Source organism: Lutjanus erythropterus, chromosome 9 (genome assembly GCF_056507025.1).
Source record: "Lutjanus erythropterus isolate fLutEry1 chromosome 9, fLutEry1.hap2, whole genome shotgun sequence".
Classification (NCBI taxonomy): Eukaryota; Metazoa; Chordata; class Actinopteri; order Lutjaniformes; family Lutjanidae; genus Lutjanus; species Lutjanus erythropterus.
The window spans coordinates 5,305,436-5,326,821 of NC_139325.1; the positions used below are offsets into that span (position 1 = coordinate 5,305,436).

The 21,386-nt window shown below is 40.7% G+C and overlaps 1 protein-coding gene across 7 annotated transcripts in view; it reads left to right on the forward strand.

Annotated features, from left to right (window-relative positions):
* Window positions 1-20,182, forward strand: part of adgrb1a (adhesion G protein-coupled receptor B1a) — a 237,656-nt gene extending 217,474 nt beyond the window's left edge. For 4 of the 7 annotated variants that reach the window (XM_084725975.1, XM_084725976.1, XM_084725979.1 and 1 more), the window contains 8 exons: window positions 287-385; window positions 5,966-6,137; window positions 7,617-7,712; window positions 7,818-7,857; window positions 10,435-11,096; window positions 13,960-13,995; window positions 14,234-14,392; window positions 18,984-20,182. In XM_084725975.1, the coding sequence (XP_084582101.1) occupies window positions 287-385; window positions 5,966-6,137; window positions 7,617-7,712; window positions 7,818-7,857; window positions 10,435-11,096; window positions 13,960-13,995; window positions 14,234-14,392; window positions 18,984-19,178 (1,459 nt within the window). In that variant the 3' untranslated portion in view covers window positions 19,179-20,182. The remainder of the gene's footprint in view (window positions 1-286; window positions 386-5,965; window positions 6,138-7,616; window positions 7,713-7,817; window positions 7,858-10,434; window positions 11,097-13,959; window positions 13,996-14,233; window positions 14,393-18,983) is intronic. The other 3 variants (XM_084725977.1, XM_084725978.1, XM_084725981.1) reach the window with 2 other exon arrangements.
* The last annotated feature ends 1,204 nt before the right edge of the window (window positions 20,183-21,386 follow it).

Below are 21,386 nucleotides of genomic sequence, written 5' to 3' on the forward strand. Positions count from 1 at the left end.
CCTCCAATGGCTACATCTTGGCCCCACCTCCCCTGTCCCCAGAGTCACACGCGCACAACACACACACACACAGGTAAACCCAAACACGCGCACGCACGCACGCACGCACACAAACCTCCGAGCTGGACTGTAGCCCTGAGAGAGAGATTGTGCGAGAACACTGTGACTCACTGTTTGCGTGACTGTTTGCGCGCGCTCGTGTGCACACGCGCACCAGTGCGAGTCTGTGTGTAGGTGCATTTGTATCTGTTTGTGTATGTTACAGCGTGTTAATTTGACTTTGCAGTCAGATGACAGTGCCACTGTACAATATGACGCTCAAATGTGCCAAGTGCGGAGTTATCTCTTCGGCTGACGTTTCCACCACAGCTACCAGTAACGCCATGTTAGTCCCGCTAATTATTTTTCCTTAACTCTTCTTTACCTCTGTTCTCTCCTCTGCTGTTTGCCTCCCTTCTTCTCCCTCACTTGATTGGTTCTCTCTCCTTTATCCCTCTGTCATTATTCTTCTCCCTGACGCCCTGGCAGGGAGGATTTCACTCAATATGAGAGGCTCCTGAAGCTTATGTGCTGCTCCTGAAACAAACTGTCTGTTAACTGTATACATGTGAATAATTATGCATATGTGAAAGATGACTGGATGAGAGTGCGTGTGTGTGTTTGTCCCTTAAGAGATCATCAGAGTCAGAGGGCTTTACATGCAGAGAGGACAGCAATACACTTTTATTGTCTCAGCTTGTGTGTGTCCTGCTGTGATCGAGATGGATCATTTCCATTATTGTCAACCTGGGCCTTGATTTTCCACTTTTTGCTTTTTCTGATCAGAGTTATGGAAATGAATCGAGGAGTTATCTGCCTCTTCTTTAGCGAATAGTGTTGCTTTCTGCTACAATCCACACATACGCCCTCTAAATAGCTTCTCCATGTCTTTAAATAGCTGTGACTGAACAATTAATACACATCATTTCACTTCATAGTCTGTAATGTGACATTACTGACACTTCACACACATCAGACACATTTATTTTTATGGCAAGTGGTTGTGACTACTTGAGGGAGTAAAATGTGTTAAAAATATACAAAAATATGTGTAAAAAAGTTGACTCACCCACGTAGCACTGCAGCAGATATTTCTCTCAAGGCGTGGGCAATATGACAATAAATACTTGCTGTTTATTTTCCATGTTGACTACAAAGTCTCTTTCAAAATGATATGGGTAGATCTAAATACAATAGGCAGCACTTTTAAAGGAGCAATATGTAAGAACATTAAAAAATGGCTGAAATTATCTGCAGAATGAGAAGACATAACAATTCCGACTTTATGTCAAAGATGTTGCAGAAATATCTACTTAAGTTAGCATGCTAACCAGCTCACCCCAGCACATTCTGTCTCATAATATGTCTTTTTACATTGGGCAGAAGCTATGGCCTGATGTTATAGCTCAAGTATCCACCCCATACTTTCAGCTGGGAGATGTGTTTGTGCGGCGACTTCGCTAGGTTCCACAACTTCTCTTAGCTTTTTTTAATCTAGTAAATGTAGCAAATGAACTGACAAAATGTCAGGAAAATAAACGTTCTATTTTGCTTATTAAACAGAAGAATCGAACCATACACCTTCTGAATTTAAGTTTCTCTCATTTGCTGAACTAAGACGAGTTTAGTTGCTGTAACTCATAGTAAAACACACTTTATTCAAACTTGAACAAAATAAAACTTGCCGAGACAGTCTTGGTTAGTGTTTTCACAATTCCAACAGCCATTAACTCTAGTTTGGTTGACATAAACCCTTAATTCACTGAGTTAGATGTAAACATATTCTGGCTTTCTGCTGCCTCTCTGATTCCCAACCTCTCTACTGGACGCCCTGGAATCATAGTCCTGGTTAGAGCCTCTGTAAATTACCTTACTACTGTACTCTGTTGTCAAACTGGCCTCTGTCGGTGTTGGAGGTTGTGCTTGGACCCAGTCCACCTGTATTCATGTAGAGGCTGCCGAGCCCAGTTCTGTGGCCCACTCACACAGCTCTGGTTCTGCTGCCCATTCTGGCACTGCTCCCTGGTGGTATTCCCTGCTGGGTCTCCTTCATCCTGGGCCTGAAAACCTCCTCCTCCTGGCAGTCCAAAGCTCCTGTGCTAGAGGTGTAAACAGTCACCTAATAGGACCACGAACTGACAGCAGCTGAACTAACAAGTTAATGGCAGCTACTGTTAGCAGGTAGCAGTTAGGAGTGTGAATTCAACAAGTGGCCAAAATATTGTGATTCTTACATATTGCTCCTTTAAAAGCTCTAATTGTTTTTCCAGTCTTAACATTTTTAAATGTTCAAATAATGTTTCCTCTGGTTCTGTCATGTTCGTCTGACTTTTTTTGTCACCAGCTTTGTCACATCTCAATCTTTACTCTCAAATCTGTGAATTTTTAATCTCCTATGTAGCCTGCAGAGTATCTTCCTAAATAAAATAGGTTGGTCGTAAAACAACAGTCATCAAATAATATTTATTTTTGTCTCATTGTGGTCCACAAGTTTTACAATCACATGCCAACCTCTATTGTAAACACAAGATTTAATTAGTATTGTATTGATTTTTTTCTGTCAGGCCTGGCCAACATCAATGGATTACCCACCACTACACGTGTTATCACTCTTGTTTTATGCTTGCGTTGATATGTTTCACTAGTTTGTGCTGACAGGTGAAGACAGTGGAGTCAGCAAAGACGCTACAGCTAATTACCACTAAGACACCGACAGAGACTACAGTTTGTGTTCACTGAAATACCACAAATATGAACAGAGTTACTTTGATGTAGTTTAAATGCTCTATCCAATACCACATGGGTGTTTCTGTGTGGTTTTATTAAAGAGCAGCACTCCCTGCACATGCAGAAGCTCCACAGCTAAATTTGTCTGATCACAAACATGGAAAACAAGGTCCAGGCTGAAAATATTTTTGAATTATCCTTTAGCTAGGATTCAGCCCTTTTGAAGGCAGCACTGATATGTTGTGCCAGTTTTTCAGCATCTTTAACTCTGACCAGTTTCATACCAGGACTATCGTTGAGTATGTCCTGTAGAGTGTTACTGTGGGCAGGGTGGAAAAGCCTCTGAAACAGAATTCACATAATGAGACACTTTTCAAAGAAGGTCAATGAAAATAATGGCCAACATCAGCATTTAACTGTATTCTTCCAGTCCAATTTAATACCAGAGGTGGAAAATAATGAAGCACTTTTAATTAAGTTGTGTGGAGTTTTCATAACGCTACTGTGTTTTTGGTTTTCCATTTAGACTTTGTTCTCTTACTGAACTACATTTTAGAGGGACATTTAAAGATTTTTTTTATGTGGAAACATTTACTTTCTATGCAGAATATCTAATTAAATGCAAATCAGGTAATGAGCTTAAGAAAATTTGATGCATTGAGAGCGTTGGAGCAAAACAGTCAGAAAAATGGACAGTGGCTTATAATAATTAAAATTCCTTTAAAACCATCAAAGTAAGTCGTTAGCTTCAAAGGCTTTTTTATACAAATGTATCTGCAGTAATATTATCTTGATAGACAGCAAATAACAATTATCATTATTTCCCCTGCATTCATTTTCTATTAGTTTGACATGCGATTGTGTCGTCAAGGCTTAATTAGTAATGTCTTACAGAAAACGTGTGCTCACCTGCCTTATACGTACATATTTTCTGACACTTTAATGTGAGGTGAATGCAGCAGGAGAGCCACACGTCCTTGCAGTTAATTTGTCCCTTCAGAGAGAACAACAGCAGCAGTAAATTGTGCTGTCAGACGAGCTACAACAATAGTACCATAAATTTTCAAATAGTGGATGTAATCTCAACAAAAAACAGGCCTTTATTTGAAAGAGGGATATAATTAGAGACAGGCATCTGTATATAATTACATTTGTCTTAAATGTATTACTAAGGAAAAAAAACAAAAAAAGAAAAAAAAAAAACAGCACTAATTCTAATAATGACAAAAAACAGACTGAGTTTTAAACAGAATGCTGTTCTCACTCAATGAAAATCAGCACTTCCTGTGAAGATTTTAAACTTTAAACAGCACTCTGGCAGCTCAAGGACCATAATCCCTCTCTGTCTGGGCTTTTAAGGTGAAACACCTGTGGGAAGTGTCACTGACAGCCACTTAAGGACATTGTCTCACATGCAAATGTGGGTGAGCCAGCTGCCAAACTAATATTGGCGGTGCAAGATGGAGCCAACAGAGGTCAAACGCGCACACTTCGTTGATAATGCGAATTCACTGGGTTCACCGAAGATGTGAATTCGCTTTGACACCAAAAGCAAATGTTTTATTCGCCTCTTCAAATGCTTAATTTGTGAAATACTATTTTCCCAGGATGGCAAAGGCTTACCTTATGAGACCGCCAGATCTCATGATCTTGCGGGAATCCATCTCGCCAGGTTTCAAGTTATTCATTTGTGTCTACACCAAAAGTGATGCAGCCAGTCAGCATCCTAGGAGGGACTACTGGCAGCTACTGGTTTTAGGTGTGACCACAGAGAGAAGCGTCCATGTAAGCGACTTGTCTCAAACAAACAAAGAGGTTAGCTTAGATACTGTGCTAGCATCAGTTATATCAGAACTAGAGAGTATGAAAGAAGTGCAAAAAACATCACGGAAGGCTTTTGTCCATGGAAAAGATATTTTCTCTTTTCTCCCAACTGGCTTCGGCAAGAGTTCAATCTGGTTGTTTGAAGTCGGGCTGTCCAATTTTGAAAGTGCCTGCCCTTTTCCAAACAGTTTCTAAGGACAACCTCCCAGATGGTTCTGTGTAACAAACAATCCAGTGTGTCAGGTTAGGCAAAGGCATGACCCTTCTCACTCTGTCCCTGATTGGCTCAACCAGATCCTTAATCTAACCAATCTCAGGCCTCGTGCCTGAACATAATAACCCCAACCAGCGTAGACAACGAGTACTAGACAGTCAAAGGCAGATTAAGGTGAGTAATGATTTTGCCACCCTGGGAAGAAGAAAAATTGCAGTCAGGAGGCGGAGTCAAAGCAACAGATGATATAATTTGTACTGATATAATTAGTGCTATAGAAATGTATATTATGCTAAATGTATCATTATTGCAAACATTTGAAAGTATTGTTACATGTAGAATAGAACTTTTCCACCTCTGGAATATTCTCTTACCAAACAGATGTTATAACCAATAGAATAGATTAAGAAAAATCATCTGAATGAAAGATCATTTTCTGAAACTCACATTGAGAGTTCTTATTGTTCTTGTTTTATTCCTGATGTGTACGTCACAACAAATGGAATGAGTCAGAAAAACACAAGAACAGCAAAGTGGGAGCAAAAATCTGGACAGCGGGAATGACACTTCTCCAGACTCTCTTTCTCTCTATCTTTCTCTGTCTGTCCTCCTCCGCTCTGCCTCTTCTGTTTGTCTTTGCATTCTGTTTCAGCCTCATTACACTCGTTTTTTCCCCACTGCTCACCCTCGCTCCTCCCTCTCTTTCCTGTGGCACTAGATCCTCTATGGTTTGACTGAGCCATCTTAAACATACATGCATGTAATATATGTGAATTATGAACATATATATCTGCAGATAATGGATGTATGTTTTTGTTTGTGATAGTAACATAATTATATGTTGTGATGTTATGTATTTATGCATGAGTAGAGTTGAAGCTGCTAACACTATGCTAACAGCGTGGGCAGTTATCAAGGGCAAGTAGATTGGTTTAAGATGGCGTTAAGCATTACATTCTTTACTTTTTGATGTTTTTAAGGAAAATAAATGCAATTTATCTCTTTGAATTGTTTTGTATGGAAGCCTGCCTTAGATAATCAAAGCTAATGACAAATATGAAATGTCTTACAGCATAATTGTCAGGAAACATTTGTAGTCTTGCCCTCTGTGTCATGTTGACTAGTGTTGTCCTTGACTGCGGTTCCCCTCCCGTCCTGCAGGGCGTCACTGTGGAGCTCCTGTGTGGTTTTGCCCCTCTTGGCCCTCACATGGATGTCAGCCGTCCTCGCCATCACCGACCGGCGCTCCGCACTCTTCCAGATCCTCTTTGCTGTCTTTGATTCACTGGAAGGCTTCGTTATTGTCATGGTGCACTGCATCCTGCGCAGAGAGGTACATCACATGACCACTGACTTTACAGATGTACTTCCTGGTTGTTTTTATTCTTAAACATGATGTATGGCTCATGTTTATATGGGACATAATGGGAACATGACAAAGGGACCTGTGTTCCCAGGGTGTGTTCCCTCATACAAGATTTGTACATGTTAAGGTTCCCATCTACACACAGCAGTGGACAGTGAATAGATATACCGTACATGTGAGGGACAAAAGCACTTGATTAGAGTTAAAGGAATATCATGGTTTGGGTTAAAATGACCACTTTCTATAGATCTTTCGCAAGTCTAGGTTCCCACATAGAAACAATGTGGGAACTTAGAACCCTGGGAACACCATAGAATCTAGATGGGAACCTTAGACGTGCATAACTCTTGGTAACCCAAACTTATGACATGACCTGAGGATGTAAGAACTTCAGAACTTTGGACCCTGGAACAGATGTATGTGTCATTATGATCTGCCTAGAGTTAAGACTACAAAACACATGGTTAGGGTTAAGGACAGATCATGGATTGGATTAAAATGATCACTCCCACAAGATATTTCACAGACCTGGCCATCCTATCTGGAAAAGACTGGGGAATGCGGTATCATGGGAACATAGGACCCTGGGAACATGGTTCAAGATTTGTACATGTTAAGGAGAGATCTTGGTTTGGGTTAAAATTATCACTATTGTGGGTGTGAGGTTCCCATCTAGACACAATCTGACTATATATACTACTATATATATGTATATACATATTTATTTATTTTTTTATTTACTTTATTTATTTTTTTAAATTAAATATGTTTGCTTGTTTACCAAAGGGCTGTTTTATCTTTGCTAATATTTATTTGGATATTTGTTAGTGTATATTTTCATTCAGATATTCAGACAAAATTACGTTTCTGGGAAAAAAAAAAAAAAAAAAAAAGGCCCCCTGCAGTAACACACTAACAGTGTGGACCTGAACCTGTAAAAAACCCAGACAGAAAGTTGGTGATAACTTGGCTCACCTGTATTCCCTCCAAAAGATTTCTTGAATTCCTGGACGTGGATTCTGGAGATTGTAGTCATTTTAATTCATAAGGTAAAAACCCACAAGCTAACGGGGTGAAACACAATTTCAGGGACGCACAGTATATTAGAAAAATAATCAATAATAAATACAGTTTTCATTGATATATATTTGTAATTACATAGATTTATCTACTTATTTATCTATTTATTTATTATTATATTACAAATGTGTTGCATTTAACCTGAAAATGTGCTTTGAGGACATCACAAAAAAGAGCCATAAAAAGGGTAATTAGAATTTTTAAAAAATCCATTATTTTGTTTAATTTTATAAAGAGGAGCTCAAAAACATTTTATTTATTTTAAGTGACATATTAAGACTAATTTAACAGGGACAGAAAAGTCACTAATGGCCAGTGATGACTCACTACTAAGTCCCTGATCTGTGCTCTCATGGTTTGCCACAGGTTCAGGAGGCAGTAAAGTGCCGTGTGGTGGACCGCCAGGAGGACGCTAATGGAGATTCAGGAGGATCTTTCCAGAACGGGCACGCTCAGCTCATGGTATGAATATGATAGATGTTTGTTATTTCCACCTCTCAGGATGTATTATTAAATATTGGCAGCGTGTGCACACTTACTACAATATTTATTGCTTTCTGTCCTCAGACTGACTTTGAGAAAGACGTGGATATGGCTTGCAGATCAGGTAAGCTCCGGGTTGAGCGCGCTTGATTTTGTGTTTGCGTGTGTGTTTGATTTGACTTTGGGGACTGCTGCCGCCGAACAGCTACAGATGTCTCTTTGTGCCACCTCTCTCTGTATTTTGACTGCTTCAAATTCCTCAGCGTTGTCGGAACAGATGTGAGGCATGTTCCCCCTCAGTTCTGCACTTGTGTCTTACAATCAACATCACAGCAGCCCCCCCCCTCCCTCGCCAAGGAGCTGTTTTGACAAGAGATACAGCACATTACGGCTGCATAACGCAGTTTATCCCGGGCTGATGGGAGTGGGATGAACGTGTGCTGAGCAGTTATATGCAGATAAATAGGGCTGTCTGACTCTCTCCTACACTGCCGCTGTATAATTAAGTCCCTCCCGACAGTGCTGCATCAGATAGTGGCTCTGCTCTGATATCTGCTGGGAGTGAAAAATCTGATTATCTCTTGAGACAGGATATCAAGAAAAGCATCTGGAGCAGAAAAGCTATTGAGACGGCGACAAGCCCAATCGAAAAAAGACAGAAAAGAACAGAGAGAGATGATTGTTTTTTTCTTTGTATATGTCAAGTAGGAGGAGGGAGCACAAAGAGCGACTGGAAGATATTTAGTGTTGCGTATCGAGCGTTGGCTGCAGTTGTTTACCAGCCTGGACATGAGGATATGTGGCGTTCCATAATCCAACAGCTGTATGGTAAAATGAGGTCGGGTCAAGAGGTCAACACAGGTGTGATGTCAGCAGTGTCCTCTCAGTTTACACAGTCTAACAAACAAAACTTTCTAGACGAGTCTTTTTGGAAGATCTACTGTTGACTGATTTGTTTGTGCCTGAAAGGTCAATAAGACCACCCTCATAAATGATTTATAATTAGGTTATTAATTAGGTTTTATATTAATAAAGTATTATAAACAATTGTTATTAGGTTATTGATGAGCTTTGACTTCTGACCTTTGACCTCTGACCGCCAAAATCCAATCCAGTCCAAAGTTTCAAGGTGTTCTTGAGTGATCATGTTCACAAGAATGAGATAACTTGAAAACATAATGCCTGTGGCCTTCCAAATGTCAAGGCATAAAAATCACAAAAACACAAAAAGTTTTTTCAAGGTTTTTTTAAAATTCATTCACAGAGGTCCTTCAGCATACAGTTCTGAATGTACGGCAAAAAATCTTGGCCGATTGGTCCAGAAGAATGAAAGATTAGCTGTGGACAAAGATGCATGATGTGATCTGTTGATCACACACACTCACACACTCACTTGTGCACGCATGGAAGTGATCACATAATCCCCTCCCAGTTTACACCTGGCAGGAAAAATTATAAACTAATAAATGACCAAATTAATGAAGGCTATTTATATTTTGACACCAGTGTATCTTTTCTTTTTCTGCTTTGAGTCCGTCCCATCACTCAGCCAGTGTTTACTTCTAAAGTTGTTCAAAATACATGATGGTTCATAACTATAGAGCTGGATGGGACTGCCTCAACAAGACTTGAATTATAATAGAGGGTTGCTTCAGCACATGTCCAGCCCAGGGCCAGATTATATACTGAGGAAAGATGGCAGCTACTGTAGGGCCCCTGATCCCAGGGGCCCCAAAACCTCCAAGTTTCCTCTGTGAAAATTTGCTGTGCAGAATAACAGTATCAACAAAGCTAACTGCTGCATCCTTCATTATGAAATCATAGCTTGTTAAAAAGCCTTGTATCAAAATATAGTTTTAAACCTTGTATATTCTAAACATGTGGAGCTGAAACTAATTATTATTAGCAATTAATCTGCAGATTATTTTCCAGTTTAATTGGTTAATCATTTGGTTGATAAAATGTGAAGAGTGAAAAATGTCTGAAGATGTTCACAATATGAAACAAAACAGAGAAAAGAAGGAAATTACCATATTTGACAGATAGAAAACAACATTTTCAGACTTATTTACATTAGAAATTACTTTTAATGTTTTATTGACCATCACAATAGTTGGCACTTATTTTTTGTGTTTGCAGCTCTGCATATTCTAACTAATTTGTTTGCTTGACAGAAATACAGTACATGTAATGTGAATGAAAGGCACAACTTATTTTTGACCCTGGGAAGCTGTTGTTGGAAAAAAATCTTCAGGTCTTTCAAAACAAACTTTTCTTAATGTTCAAAAACAACTTTAAAAAAAACAGAGAAAACACACTGAGTCCAGCAGAGTTCAGTGCAATAAAAGGTTTATTGCAGTTCAAGTGCAGATACAGCAAATCGAGGGCCAGTCCATGGAGTGTGCATTGAAACAAGCCCTCAGGAGCCTTCATCCTCCTGTTGTGGAGTGTATGCTAGTTTTCAGAGGCTATTCAGTGTTTCACAATTTCAGGAATTTGACACCATTATTGCTGTGTCATTCATTAGCTCCCCCTACCAATCCCCAGTATTTCTGGGATTCCCTTGATAAACAGGGCCTTTTATACCATATTGACCTGATAAATAGAGCAAAAAATATTTCCTCAGAGCCCAAGCACGTAAATCTGGCTGTGATCCAACTCTTCATCTCAGACTGCTTCTCTGTGTCTTTTCTGTCTCCAGGCACAGTGAAGCGCTCCTCTCTCCAGGGGGAGGAGAAGGCCTCCTCTGGCACCCTCACCCTACAGAAGGGTTCCAACTTTAACACCATGCCAGCCAGCATGGCCAAGGTTCACCTGCAGAACGTGGCCGACTACACCAGCCACACTCTGACACTGCGCAGGGAGAAGGGCGCCGCCAAGGGAATCAGCACAGAGCTGCCGGGCGCCAAATCCATCTACATCTGCGACGGGGAGCTCTTCAAGCAGCTGGATGGAGAGTTGCCTCGAGGGAACGGCGAGGGCAGCAGCGCAGAGGGTGCGGGCAAAGGCCCGGGGTACGTCATTCTACCCACAAACAACACGGGTACCCTGAAGCCGGCCAAGGGGAAAGAGGAGCAGACAGCCAAGTATAACATCAGCATCGAGCAGCTGCCTCAGACCAGGCTCATCCACCTGGCTAACCCCGTCAGCGGAGAGCCGGTGCCCGGCTTCGGGCTGAAGAGCCTGCCTGCTGACCAGATCAGTGTGTCATGCTCTGACAGAGACTCACCTGCACACAACCTGCAGAATGTGCCCAGAGACTCCCAGGTGGCCAACAGCATGTGTGAAGGGGGCGATTCAGGAAACTCCGGTGTGATGTCCAAGAGTGAGACCGTCTCCACACTGTCCATGAGCTCACTGGAGGTAAGACCTGAAATATGATCAGCATAGTGTCCTCATAGAAATGCATTATCAGCCTCATACTTCATACTGAGATATGCATGTAAAGTTGTGTTTTGCACTACTGACCATAAACTCTCAAAGACCAGGCCTTTATTTGAAACTGGCTAGTATTAAGTGTCACTGTTCTCTGAACTGCTTTGTTGTGATGTTTTTTTTTTTTTCTTTAATTGTAAATTCAACACTTTGACCTCGTTTACCTGTCTGTTAGATAAATTCAGAATAATATAATGCATTTCCACAGCAGTATTTCCATCAGAGCAACAACAGTCATGCCATACTGACCAATTTTGCCGATCTTAGTTTCTCTTTTTAACAGAAATTAGTTCTTGATTAATGACCAAGAGTGTGCACTCTGTAGAGTGCAGATCTCTGCAGCTCTCATGAGTCTGTGGTCTTGTGAGGGGGGAACAGGCAGCACAGGGCAGCCTGTGTGTCCAGTGCTGAAATTGAAGCAGTTGTTGATTCCTTTCTGCCGGTTAAGAGAAGTGAAGAGTCAACAGTCAGCAGTCTGTATAAAATAGAGCAGTCAAAAGATATGTTTTTCAAAGATTTTGAATCGCCATAACCACAAGAGGTCCTTGAGAATAAATTCATAAATTTGCACAAATAATATTAGCCTGACGGGTGTAACAGTATGTGAGATTAGCTGTGGACAGATACACACACTGACACATGCATGATCCCATCCAAGCTCATGCCTTGCAGAGATAATTAACTCCAATCACTTCTAATTTTCTGTTTTTTTATTTCTAGGGCTGCTCAGCTTTTATCAGTGAAACTCAACACCCCTGCATAGATGTTACATGTTAATGGGCCTTATAGGTCATAATCTCTGTCTTTTCTTGAAGGCTTTTAATGTGAAACATGTACAGGAAGTGGTGAGTTTCAATAACAGCATTGAAAAAGAAGTCAAAATAGAAGTTATTTGAATAAATCAGTGAATAAAAACAGTATTTCTGTTAACGGGTAACTCTTACCTGTGCTATTTTCTGTTTTTTTCATTACCATCATTCATTACCAAAACGTTGGTAAGTGTGCCAATGCACTCCCCTCCCCTTACTCAAATGTGCTATAAGGCATTCTGGAGTCCCAGGTCATCAAATACCAATGCTTCAGGTTGGCCAGGTCTTCATAGCTACCAACACAGTTTCTTCCACAGAATTTGGCTACTTTTTGTTGCTGCAGGATGTTTCTTTTTTCGTCAGCTATTCTGCATACAAATTAATTTAATAATCTATAAGTACACATCCATATTTGAAATGAAATAATTTATTTCTACCTAAATCCTACAAACTGACTTTAGATCAGCACATATACCCACAAAAACACACAAATACAATGTTCCTGTACTCTCTGCCTGCTGACCAGTTTTGATCAATCAAATTTGGCAACCCTGTTAATATGTAGCGACTCCATCATGCAGAAACCTATCAGGTCATGTGAGAAATCATTTTTGGAAGTGCCTGGGAAAATAGCGTTTTGATGCTAAAGCATACAAACTTCAACCAAAATCTGAGTGTTCAGATTTAAGTACATAGGGAGCAGTGCAGAGAGGCTACAGAGTGATATAAAAACAGCAAAAAACAAAACAAAACATAGGCCTAATGGACCCACCCTTAAAGAGTAAGTCAGATCAGCAGAGTGGTGAGTATGACATGACTGATGACTCTTGCTCTCCTGATCAAATCAGTGCTGTGGAAATGGACATGTTACTGAATTTACTGTGAGAGCCATTATTGTTCCCTGACGATGAGTATTACCTGAATTAGCCCTTATTTGTTCATGTCATTGCTATTATTTGAACACTGGCTTTTGTTTGAGGTGGTATCATTGTGGTGAACATCACTTTCTTCTCATCATCTCCTCTTTATGATCTCTCTCAATACAGGCACATTAGACTTTCACTCTGAACTAGCATTAGCTTGTGTGTTTCCTCTCTGATCCATGTATCAATGTGAATGGTGTCACATGTTTGCTGTTTTGTTGATCATCTATTATTTTGCATGGACTACAGCCACTCATGCAGCTATCGTTAAAAGTGATATAGGATAGTCTTTTCCCCCCAGAATCATCTGTTTAGCATGTATCATGCTACAGGTTATGTTTGACCAACGCAGCATTAATGCACTCTCTACAGATCAGCAGTGATTAACAGATACTCAACATGGGAGCCACACATTAATAAGCTGAATAGTAATTCATGAGAGTAAATAAAAGAATCATTAATTAGGTCTCCCCAGGGCAGCTACATTTCCTGCATGCTTTGGTCATCCCCTCTCTGATGCTAAAATAAGGCCCCTGATTTCATTCATAGCAAACACTACATCACAAAAAGTCTTTTCTGGCCCCGTGTAAGGACAGCATCTTTAAAAAGGTTAGTTTTCACTCAGCTCCCAGTGCAGACAGCAGTGGCAGGATGAGACGACACAGTGATCAGCACACAGCGGCCTGGACATCTGCCTGCTGGTGTCTTTTCACTCCGGGGCAAAACACACTTCCATAATGCCGTGCGAGGCGGCAGCTGCCACGGCAACCAGAGCACAGCCTGAAGGTCAGGTTTTTCCTTCGCCACTCCGTGATGGAGGACTCAAAGGTCATTCGGTCACAATCTGTTAACTGCAAACTTGTGCCAACAGGGTCAGAATGACCAGCAGCAAAAACCTTGTTTCCTCCCTCATGACTCACTGCTCTCCTCTGGGTCCCAGAAACACCCTTTCTTTTCTTCACTGGCTGATGTGGTTAACAAACACTTGAGCGTTTGTCTGCTCACAAGGCACACAATATCAAGACACATCTTTAATCTCCCTGTCTCATCTCCCCCCAGAGACGAAAATCACGCTATGCAGAGCTTGACTTTGAGGTAATTTTAGTCTCTTTGATTCCTACACAGCTTTTTAGACTTAGACCAAAAGGCTGATATGTCTCCTAGTTAGCTATTCAGACCTCTAGATGTTTGCATACATTTATCAGATTTATTCAAAGTTGGGGTGTGACTGTAGTGTTGAGATTGGAGACATTAAATGTGACGGGGGTAAAGTAGGATTGATGGTAGCCTTGTGCTGTTTACCGTATACGTAACGTGCAATATTCCTGTGTAGAAGATTATGCACACCCGGAAACGCCACCAGGACATGTTTCAGGACCTGAACAGGAAGATTCACAGTGCAGACAAGGATAGAGAATCTCCACCTGTTGACGCCAAAGCTGCCAAAAGATGGAGTGTGTCCTCTGCCAGCAGCGACAAGACCAACATGAGTGTAAAGAGTTCAACTTTATTCTGTTCTGCCCCCCTCTCCTCCCCTATATCTAATGTTGTTCTCCTTTTCTCTTATCATTAGCACAAATCACCACACTTGAGTGGAGTTGCCTGTTTAATTAAAAGTCTAGCCATTTTAAAAATTGCTTTTTTTTATCTGCGTACAATGTCAGTACAAGAGGAAATTAGCTGTGATGGCATCAAGGGACACAATTGTGGGTGGGCATACAAACTACAACTACAGACTTAGTCAAGTATACATTAGCCGTATTGCCATCAACGTATTTTGATGCATATTTCTAGCTATGGTATTAGGAAAGGTTGGAGGAAACTTTCTCACTTTTGCAAAAAAAATTTTATGCTTTTGCCTTTTTCAAAATAATTAATTTGCTGAATGGGAGATGGAAACACTTTTTCTGAGTAAGCTCTGAAATAGCGAACATTTAACTTGCATGGCTGATGAGCTGTTTCTGCTCCGACAGTCTCCTCACTGCTCCCATGGCTCTACATCCATGATCGCTCCACATGGATCTGATGGAGCCCTCCTCACATTAAGAAATGAAAATTTGACTTTTTTGAACATTTGAGGTTTGTCTAGTGCTCTTTTAATTATGTCATCTTGTTGTGCCCTCTTCTTCTTGAGAATTGGTGCCAACTAGCTTGGCATTACCAGAGAAATTTGCAAACACAGATTAGTCTGGAACCTCTCAGTTCATTTTTAATTTCCAAGAGTCCAAGTTAAATGCCTCTGGACGCAATTGGATAGACCTACAACCAATCAGAGCAACGAAATGTGGCCTACAATCAGTCAGATCAACAAAAATTGGCAAACAACCAATCAGACCAACAAAATGTGGGCTACAACTAATCAGACCAACAAAAAATGGCAAACAACCAATCATTCCAACGAAACATGACCTACAACCAATGAGACCAATGAAATGTCGCCTATAAACCAATCAGACCAATTAACTCTAAATTTGGTACATTTGCGATACATTTGGATGGAAACATGGCTATTGTCACTCCAAATGTGACACATATTTCAGGGTTCTCTCAATTTCTAACTCAAGGTCTCAATTATAACTTGTTTCAACTTGACAAGGCCTCATGAATGTCAGTCGCTTCTAAAACCCTTTTTGCTGAGCTGGCAGCCTTGGCTGTAGCTAAGTATAGAATAAGTAGAGTTGTTAATATTTAGAAATTTCTCTTCTCTCTCTCTGACTGCACCAATTAATACATCTAAGCATGTCATTTGTTTCAAGTAGATATGCCATACCCAACGGAAAGAGCAAAAGAGACAGCATTAGGTCAGTAATGGATGAAATAAAGTAAAATTATAGCTGAGGACTACTGGTCAGACGGTAGGACAGTTCTACAGCTTCCCTCTATTTAGCATATTAGAATTGTGAAGTGGGAAACAGACTGGAAATTCCCATTTAAAAACTTCATTTAATGATATTCTGAATGTCCTGAACTTATAAATGCAATTCTCCAGGACATTTAATTTATATAGACATATTTTATGCCCATTAGTTTAAAGTATTTCAACTTATCTTTGGTATGGTGAACAGCTGTAAATGTTACGATACCCAATAACCTTGCTGCAGAGATGAAGCCAGCCAAGCAAATCGGAGAATTAAAGAATCTAGACCTATTTTTTTCCAACACAGTTGTTCATCTTATTGATGATTAAGAGGTTCATGTTCATCTGAGCTTTAAGAATCTCCAACTGTCAGTCAGCTAACATTGTTTTTGAGTTAATAGGCCAATATCCTCACACTTTTGACTTTACAGCTCATGATGTGTCGAAATTCAAGACATTATTGCTATACAAGCTAAACAATGACTCCCAAGTTTCTGTTTCTCCCACTAAACAATGGAAACTAGTTTGGGACTGGATTGGCTGGGAACTATAGTCTCTATACAAAGTCACCACCAGCAGGTACAAAAGAGAATCCATGTTGGCTTTGTAGCTGCAGTCATTCCATGGCAGCAGATGATTTCCATCTCCTTCTGCTGCGAAAGCCCTTGATCTCCATTTATTTCACAGCTTTGGAGTCAGGTCTTCTCTGGCACAAGTCCAGCCTCCCAGATCAAGGATGCTGTTTGACGCTAATAGCTTCAGAACCCAATCAGATACGTGTGATGGCCCTGCAGAATCACACAGCATTAGCTTCTTTCCAGCAAAACAGACATTTTGATGTAACGATCATTCAAGTGGAAGAGGCAGAGGGATCAACATCCCCACTATGAGTGCAAGATGTGTTTTGAGGATGTGCCTCAGCCAAAATCATTTGCATGCCAATCCTCATTAATATTTCTAGCTTATCCAGCTGTTTGTGCACATACCCACTTTGGATCAAGTTTACATCCTTTTGATAAGGTTTGTCAAAAGAGGTTTTAAAGAAACAGTTTGACGTTTCAGAAAATATAAGTGTTTGCTTTCTTCCCAAGAGTTAGATAAGACAGGAGGTGGTTAGCTTAGCTTAGCTTAATATGCAGACTGGAACAAGAGAAATTTTACTTCTGCACCCTGATGTTGTTCTTGTATTCTTGTAAAACCAAAAGTTCTTTGTTTTTTAAATAACTTCATAATTTCTGTTTGTGGACAGATTAAACAAATGAGAGACAGTGAGTTAATTAGTGAGCTTTAGAAGTTATGGTAGACATATTTTTGGAACTTTGGACTAAGCCAGGATGCCTTTTCCCCTTGTTGTCTGTACGCTAATTTGAGCAAATTACAATTACTCCACCAACACACTGAAATGGAAACTTCGACCTGGACCCTATATTTTGTTTTTGTGGCTAAGTGACTAATGGGAACAACAGTTTTTGAAATTGGTCCAGTATTGAGTGAGACGTCTGCAGCCAGCAGAAGTAAAACTTAGCTGACATGTAATCTCTCTATGCAACTGCGCTGTCAATGTACATTAACTAAAAGTGCTTATTTTGCTGCTGACAGGCTCAGATTGTTTTTTTGAAGTGTCTGACATTATGGAAAGGATTCATACAGAGACAGAGCTTTCTGTTAAAGATTAAGATCCTTTTTGTTAAACCTGAAACAGCCAATTTATTGCTGTGTTCAAAACAGCCAGAATCCATTGACAAAACAGTAACTGTACCTCTGTTGTGTACTGCTGCCTTGATCAGTTTTTAAACTATCAATCACTGCCATGAGTTTTTGCATGTATCAAAATTTCCTAATACAGTGTTTTGGGGATTCATACATTATCACAAAACATACTCAATATTTTCAATATTTCTTTATACCCCTAATTGGTTACAGCTGTTATCAATCACTAATCAGGCCTGGAGTTTAAAAGCACAGAGTTACAAGCACCATGCTAGTAACATGCAGACTAATATCTGCTGACCCTGACTTGCGTGTGCCGGGTTCAGCAGTCGTGCACCTTTTACGGAGACAAGGTGTGTTCGTGTTTTTCTTTGGGCAATTTGCTAGTCTCCTTGGTAGAAGCACCGTTCATCCGTAGAACTAAAATGATTGTTTTTGTCAATGGAGTCTGGTCATTTTGAACATAGAAATGTTATGTCTTTTTTCTGGTTAAACAAAAAGGATCTTAAAAAAGAGGTCTGTGTTTGTAGGGATCCTTTCCATAATGTTGTCAGACACTCAGAAACAAGCACTTTTATTAGACTTACTTTAATGATGCAGTTACACTAATGGATTATGGTAAAGTTCCCTTATGCCTCTGGCATCTGTAAAGATCTCACCCAATACTGGATCAGTTTCAAAGATTTTTGTCTCCATTACAGTGTAAAAATGAAAAAGTTGAAAAGTAGATTTTTGAGTTTTGAGCCTAACTCAAATTCTTAAATTTTAAAAAAGATTTACCAACTATGAATCTTTTCTTCTCGAGATAAACTTAGCATCCCTTAGCAAAGTTTATTGCAGTACATTGCCTCGAAATTTTCTTTTCTTTTTTTTTTTTTTGTAGTGTGAAGGCATTTACACTGAAAAACATGGAAAAGTAGGTTTCAGGTTGAAAAATGCTAAAGTTACCTTTTAATGCACAGCCATAAATTGGCAATGAATATTCTTTTTTAAGTCTTGGCAAGAAACCAAATAAGCTCATTTTCTGAAATGCCAAACTATTCCTTTAACGAATGTAGAAGATCAATAAGGCAGATATATCAAAGACAGTGTGAGGTAAAGTAGGTTCACCTAAACCAGTGTTTCCCAACCCTGGTCCTCAGGGACCCCTGTCCTGCATGTTTTAGATGTTTCCCTGCTCCAACAGACCTGATTCAAACGATCAGTTCATCATCAAGCCTCTGCAGAAGCCTGATAACAACCTGGGTCCCATTTCTCAGAGTCTTTGTAGCGCTACATGCGTCGTAAGTTGTATTTTAAGGTAGCGCTACGAAGGCTCTGGGAAACGGGGCCCTGATCGCTTGTATCAGGTGTGTTGGAGCAGAGGGACATCCAAAACATGCAGGGCAGTGTGCCTTGAGGACCAGGGTTGGGAAACACTGACCTAAACAAGTCACTATATAACTTCTGAAATACATCCCATATTTTACAACTATGTCGGAAAACAAGCCTTTTCCCCTCTGTCCTCTGCCATCAGGACAAGCAGCAGACTCCGAGTAAGAGGGCGTGGGAGGGCATCAGGAAGACCCACTCCCCTCCATCCTGGGTGAGGAAGGACCTGGAGACGGTGGCGGCCTCCCCTCTGGAAATGCAGACGGTGGAGTGGGAGAAAAACAGCGCCACCATCCCTCTGGTGGGCCAGGAGATCATGGACCTGCAGACGGAGGTGTGACACCAGACTCGGGCCACTCGCACACCTACGAATTCATTTATTTTTTTCCAAACAAGCAGACACACCACACACACACTGCCCTGCTCTGTACTTCTTAACTCCAAGGCTGGATGAAACCCCACGGTGAGAGAACGTGAAGGGGGGTGAGGAGGAAGGCGAGGAGGAGAGAGAAGCGTCAGAATATCAGAAATCAATCCAACCGATTATAAAGAGAGAACGGGAACATGGTGTCTCTTTCTATGTTGTTTCATTTGATGTTTGGACGGTGTTTTTGTCTGCTAAATACTGGTCATCTTCTTGTAAATGGTCTTGGATACCACGCTGGGAGACAGATCGCCAAAGTAGCAGATTCAGCTACTATATGTGCATCATATAGTCATGTAATAAACCGCATAGCAAAGGTAATCATGCGATGTTTACCCCTGAATTAAATGCAATGTAATAATCATGATTATGTCTCTTTTTTTTCACTGTTGCGAGTATCGTTGCATCACTGTTCTGCTCTCTCTTTCTCCTGATGAACGCTCGAGACTCCCCTGGACTTTTTATCTTTATCAACCTCAAAAAGGGAAAATGAACAAGGGTTTGACTGCCAGACATACACCCAATGTGCCCCCACAATGCCATTCCCTCCCCCCCTTACAATACAACTCACCCCAGATCCTGTCAGCTCCGGCAACCCCGCGATTCCTGGAGGGGCGAGGTCAGCCCCGCGGCAACAGGCGAAAGGGAGGGATGGGGGATATATATTTAAAAAAAAAAAAAAAAAAAGAAAAAGAAAAGCCAAAATGGTGTGTTGCCTTCTCATCGACGGACACCTCAGAGACGCCACAGAGCGGGCCGCGCGCTCCGAACGGCCCCCTCGACCTCGATGCCGCCCGCGGAGGGACAACATGGACGTCAGTGTCAGCACGTCCTGAAGGAGCCACGTTCAACAGACACACGCTGTTTGGGTCAGTTTCTCCATGTACAAGCAGGCTTGATACAGCAAATGCAACATATGATGAAGGAAAACGGTACTTGTGTGTGTATGTATGTGTGTGTCGAGTAATGGAAGACGAGTAAATGATTAAATCTATAAATATATTATGGTATATGATGACGGTTCATCAGCGGGACGGTGGTTGCACACAGAGAAAGCACAAGGCTCATTTGGAGTCCTGATGTACAGCATTGTAATTATTTCAACAGAGTTCTACAGAATGGATTTTAGCCTATAAATATCTTTCTTACTGTGCTTGGGGATAGTTGTTATCATTATTATTAATATGAACATGAATATTCTGATACTGATCCTCCCATCCCCCTCCCCCCTCCCACTGTCCTCTCAAGGTACTGGACTATACGAGTGTTCTGTATCGCAATGTAACAGTGTGTGTTTTGATATCACCGCCAGTCACTCCCTCAGATCTGTATTTGTCGAAAAAACCCTGACCTCGGACCTCGGGACCCCCCTGATCTGCACCCCGACCTGCCCCGCCGCACACGCCCCCTCTCACCCCCCCCCCCCCTCCCACTCCCCTTTTTAATTTACTGGGGTCGCCTCTTTGTTAATGTACAGTTTTCAGAGCACAAAATGAATGTGTCTTATTTCTAATAAAAGCATATAAGCATATAATAAAACTACATTAGTCCTCTTATTTTCTCACATTTTATTACATGTAATAAATGACATATCATCATGATGCATGCAGCCTGATTCAGAGGCCGGCCATGTTGGCGGTACTGCAGATTTATTGATTATGAATTGATTATTAAATTTATCACCAGCTATTTTGATAAACAATCAGTTTGAAAAATTATTCTAAGAAAAAAGTCAAAATTCCAGCTTCTTAAATGTGAATATTTTCTGGTTTCTTTACTCCTTTCTGACACTAAACTGAATATCTTTGAGTTGTGGACAAAGCAAGACATTTGTGGACATCATCTTGAGTTTCAGGAAACACTGATTTATATTCTTCACCATTTTCCAACATTTTAAAATGAACTACTATTAATCAGTTAATCGAGGAAATAATCGATTAATCAAGCATAAAAATAATCATTAGGTGCAGCCCTACTGTAAACAACACACAGCTTGCCACTGTTCCTGAGTATTTGCTGCCTTCAAATGTGGTCACGTTTTCTGTGTTCACGAGTTTGTCCCTCTACTGTGGTATTCACAACCTTGTTAGTGAAAACTGTTTGAAAGCGCAGGGTTCACAAGTT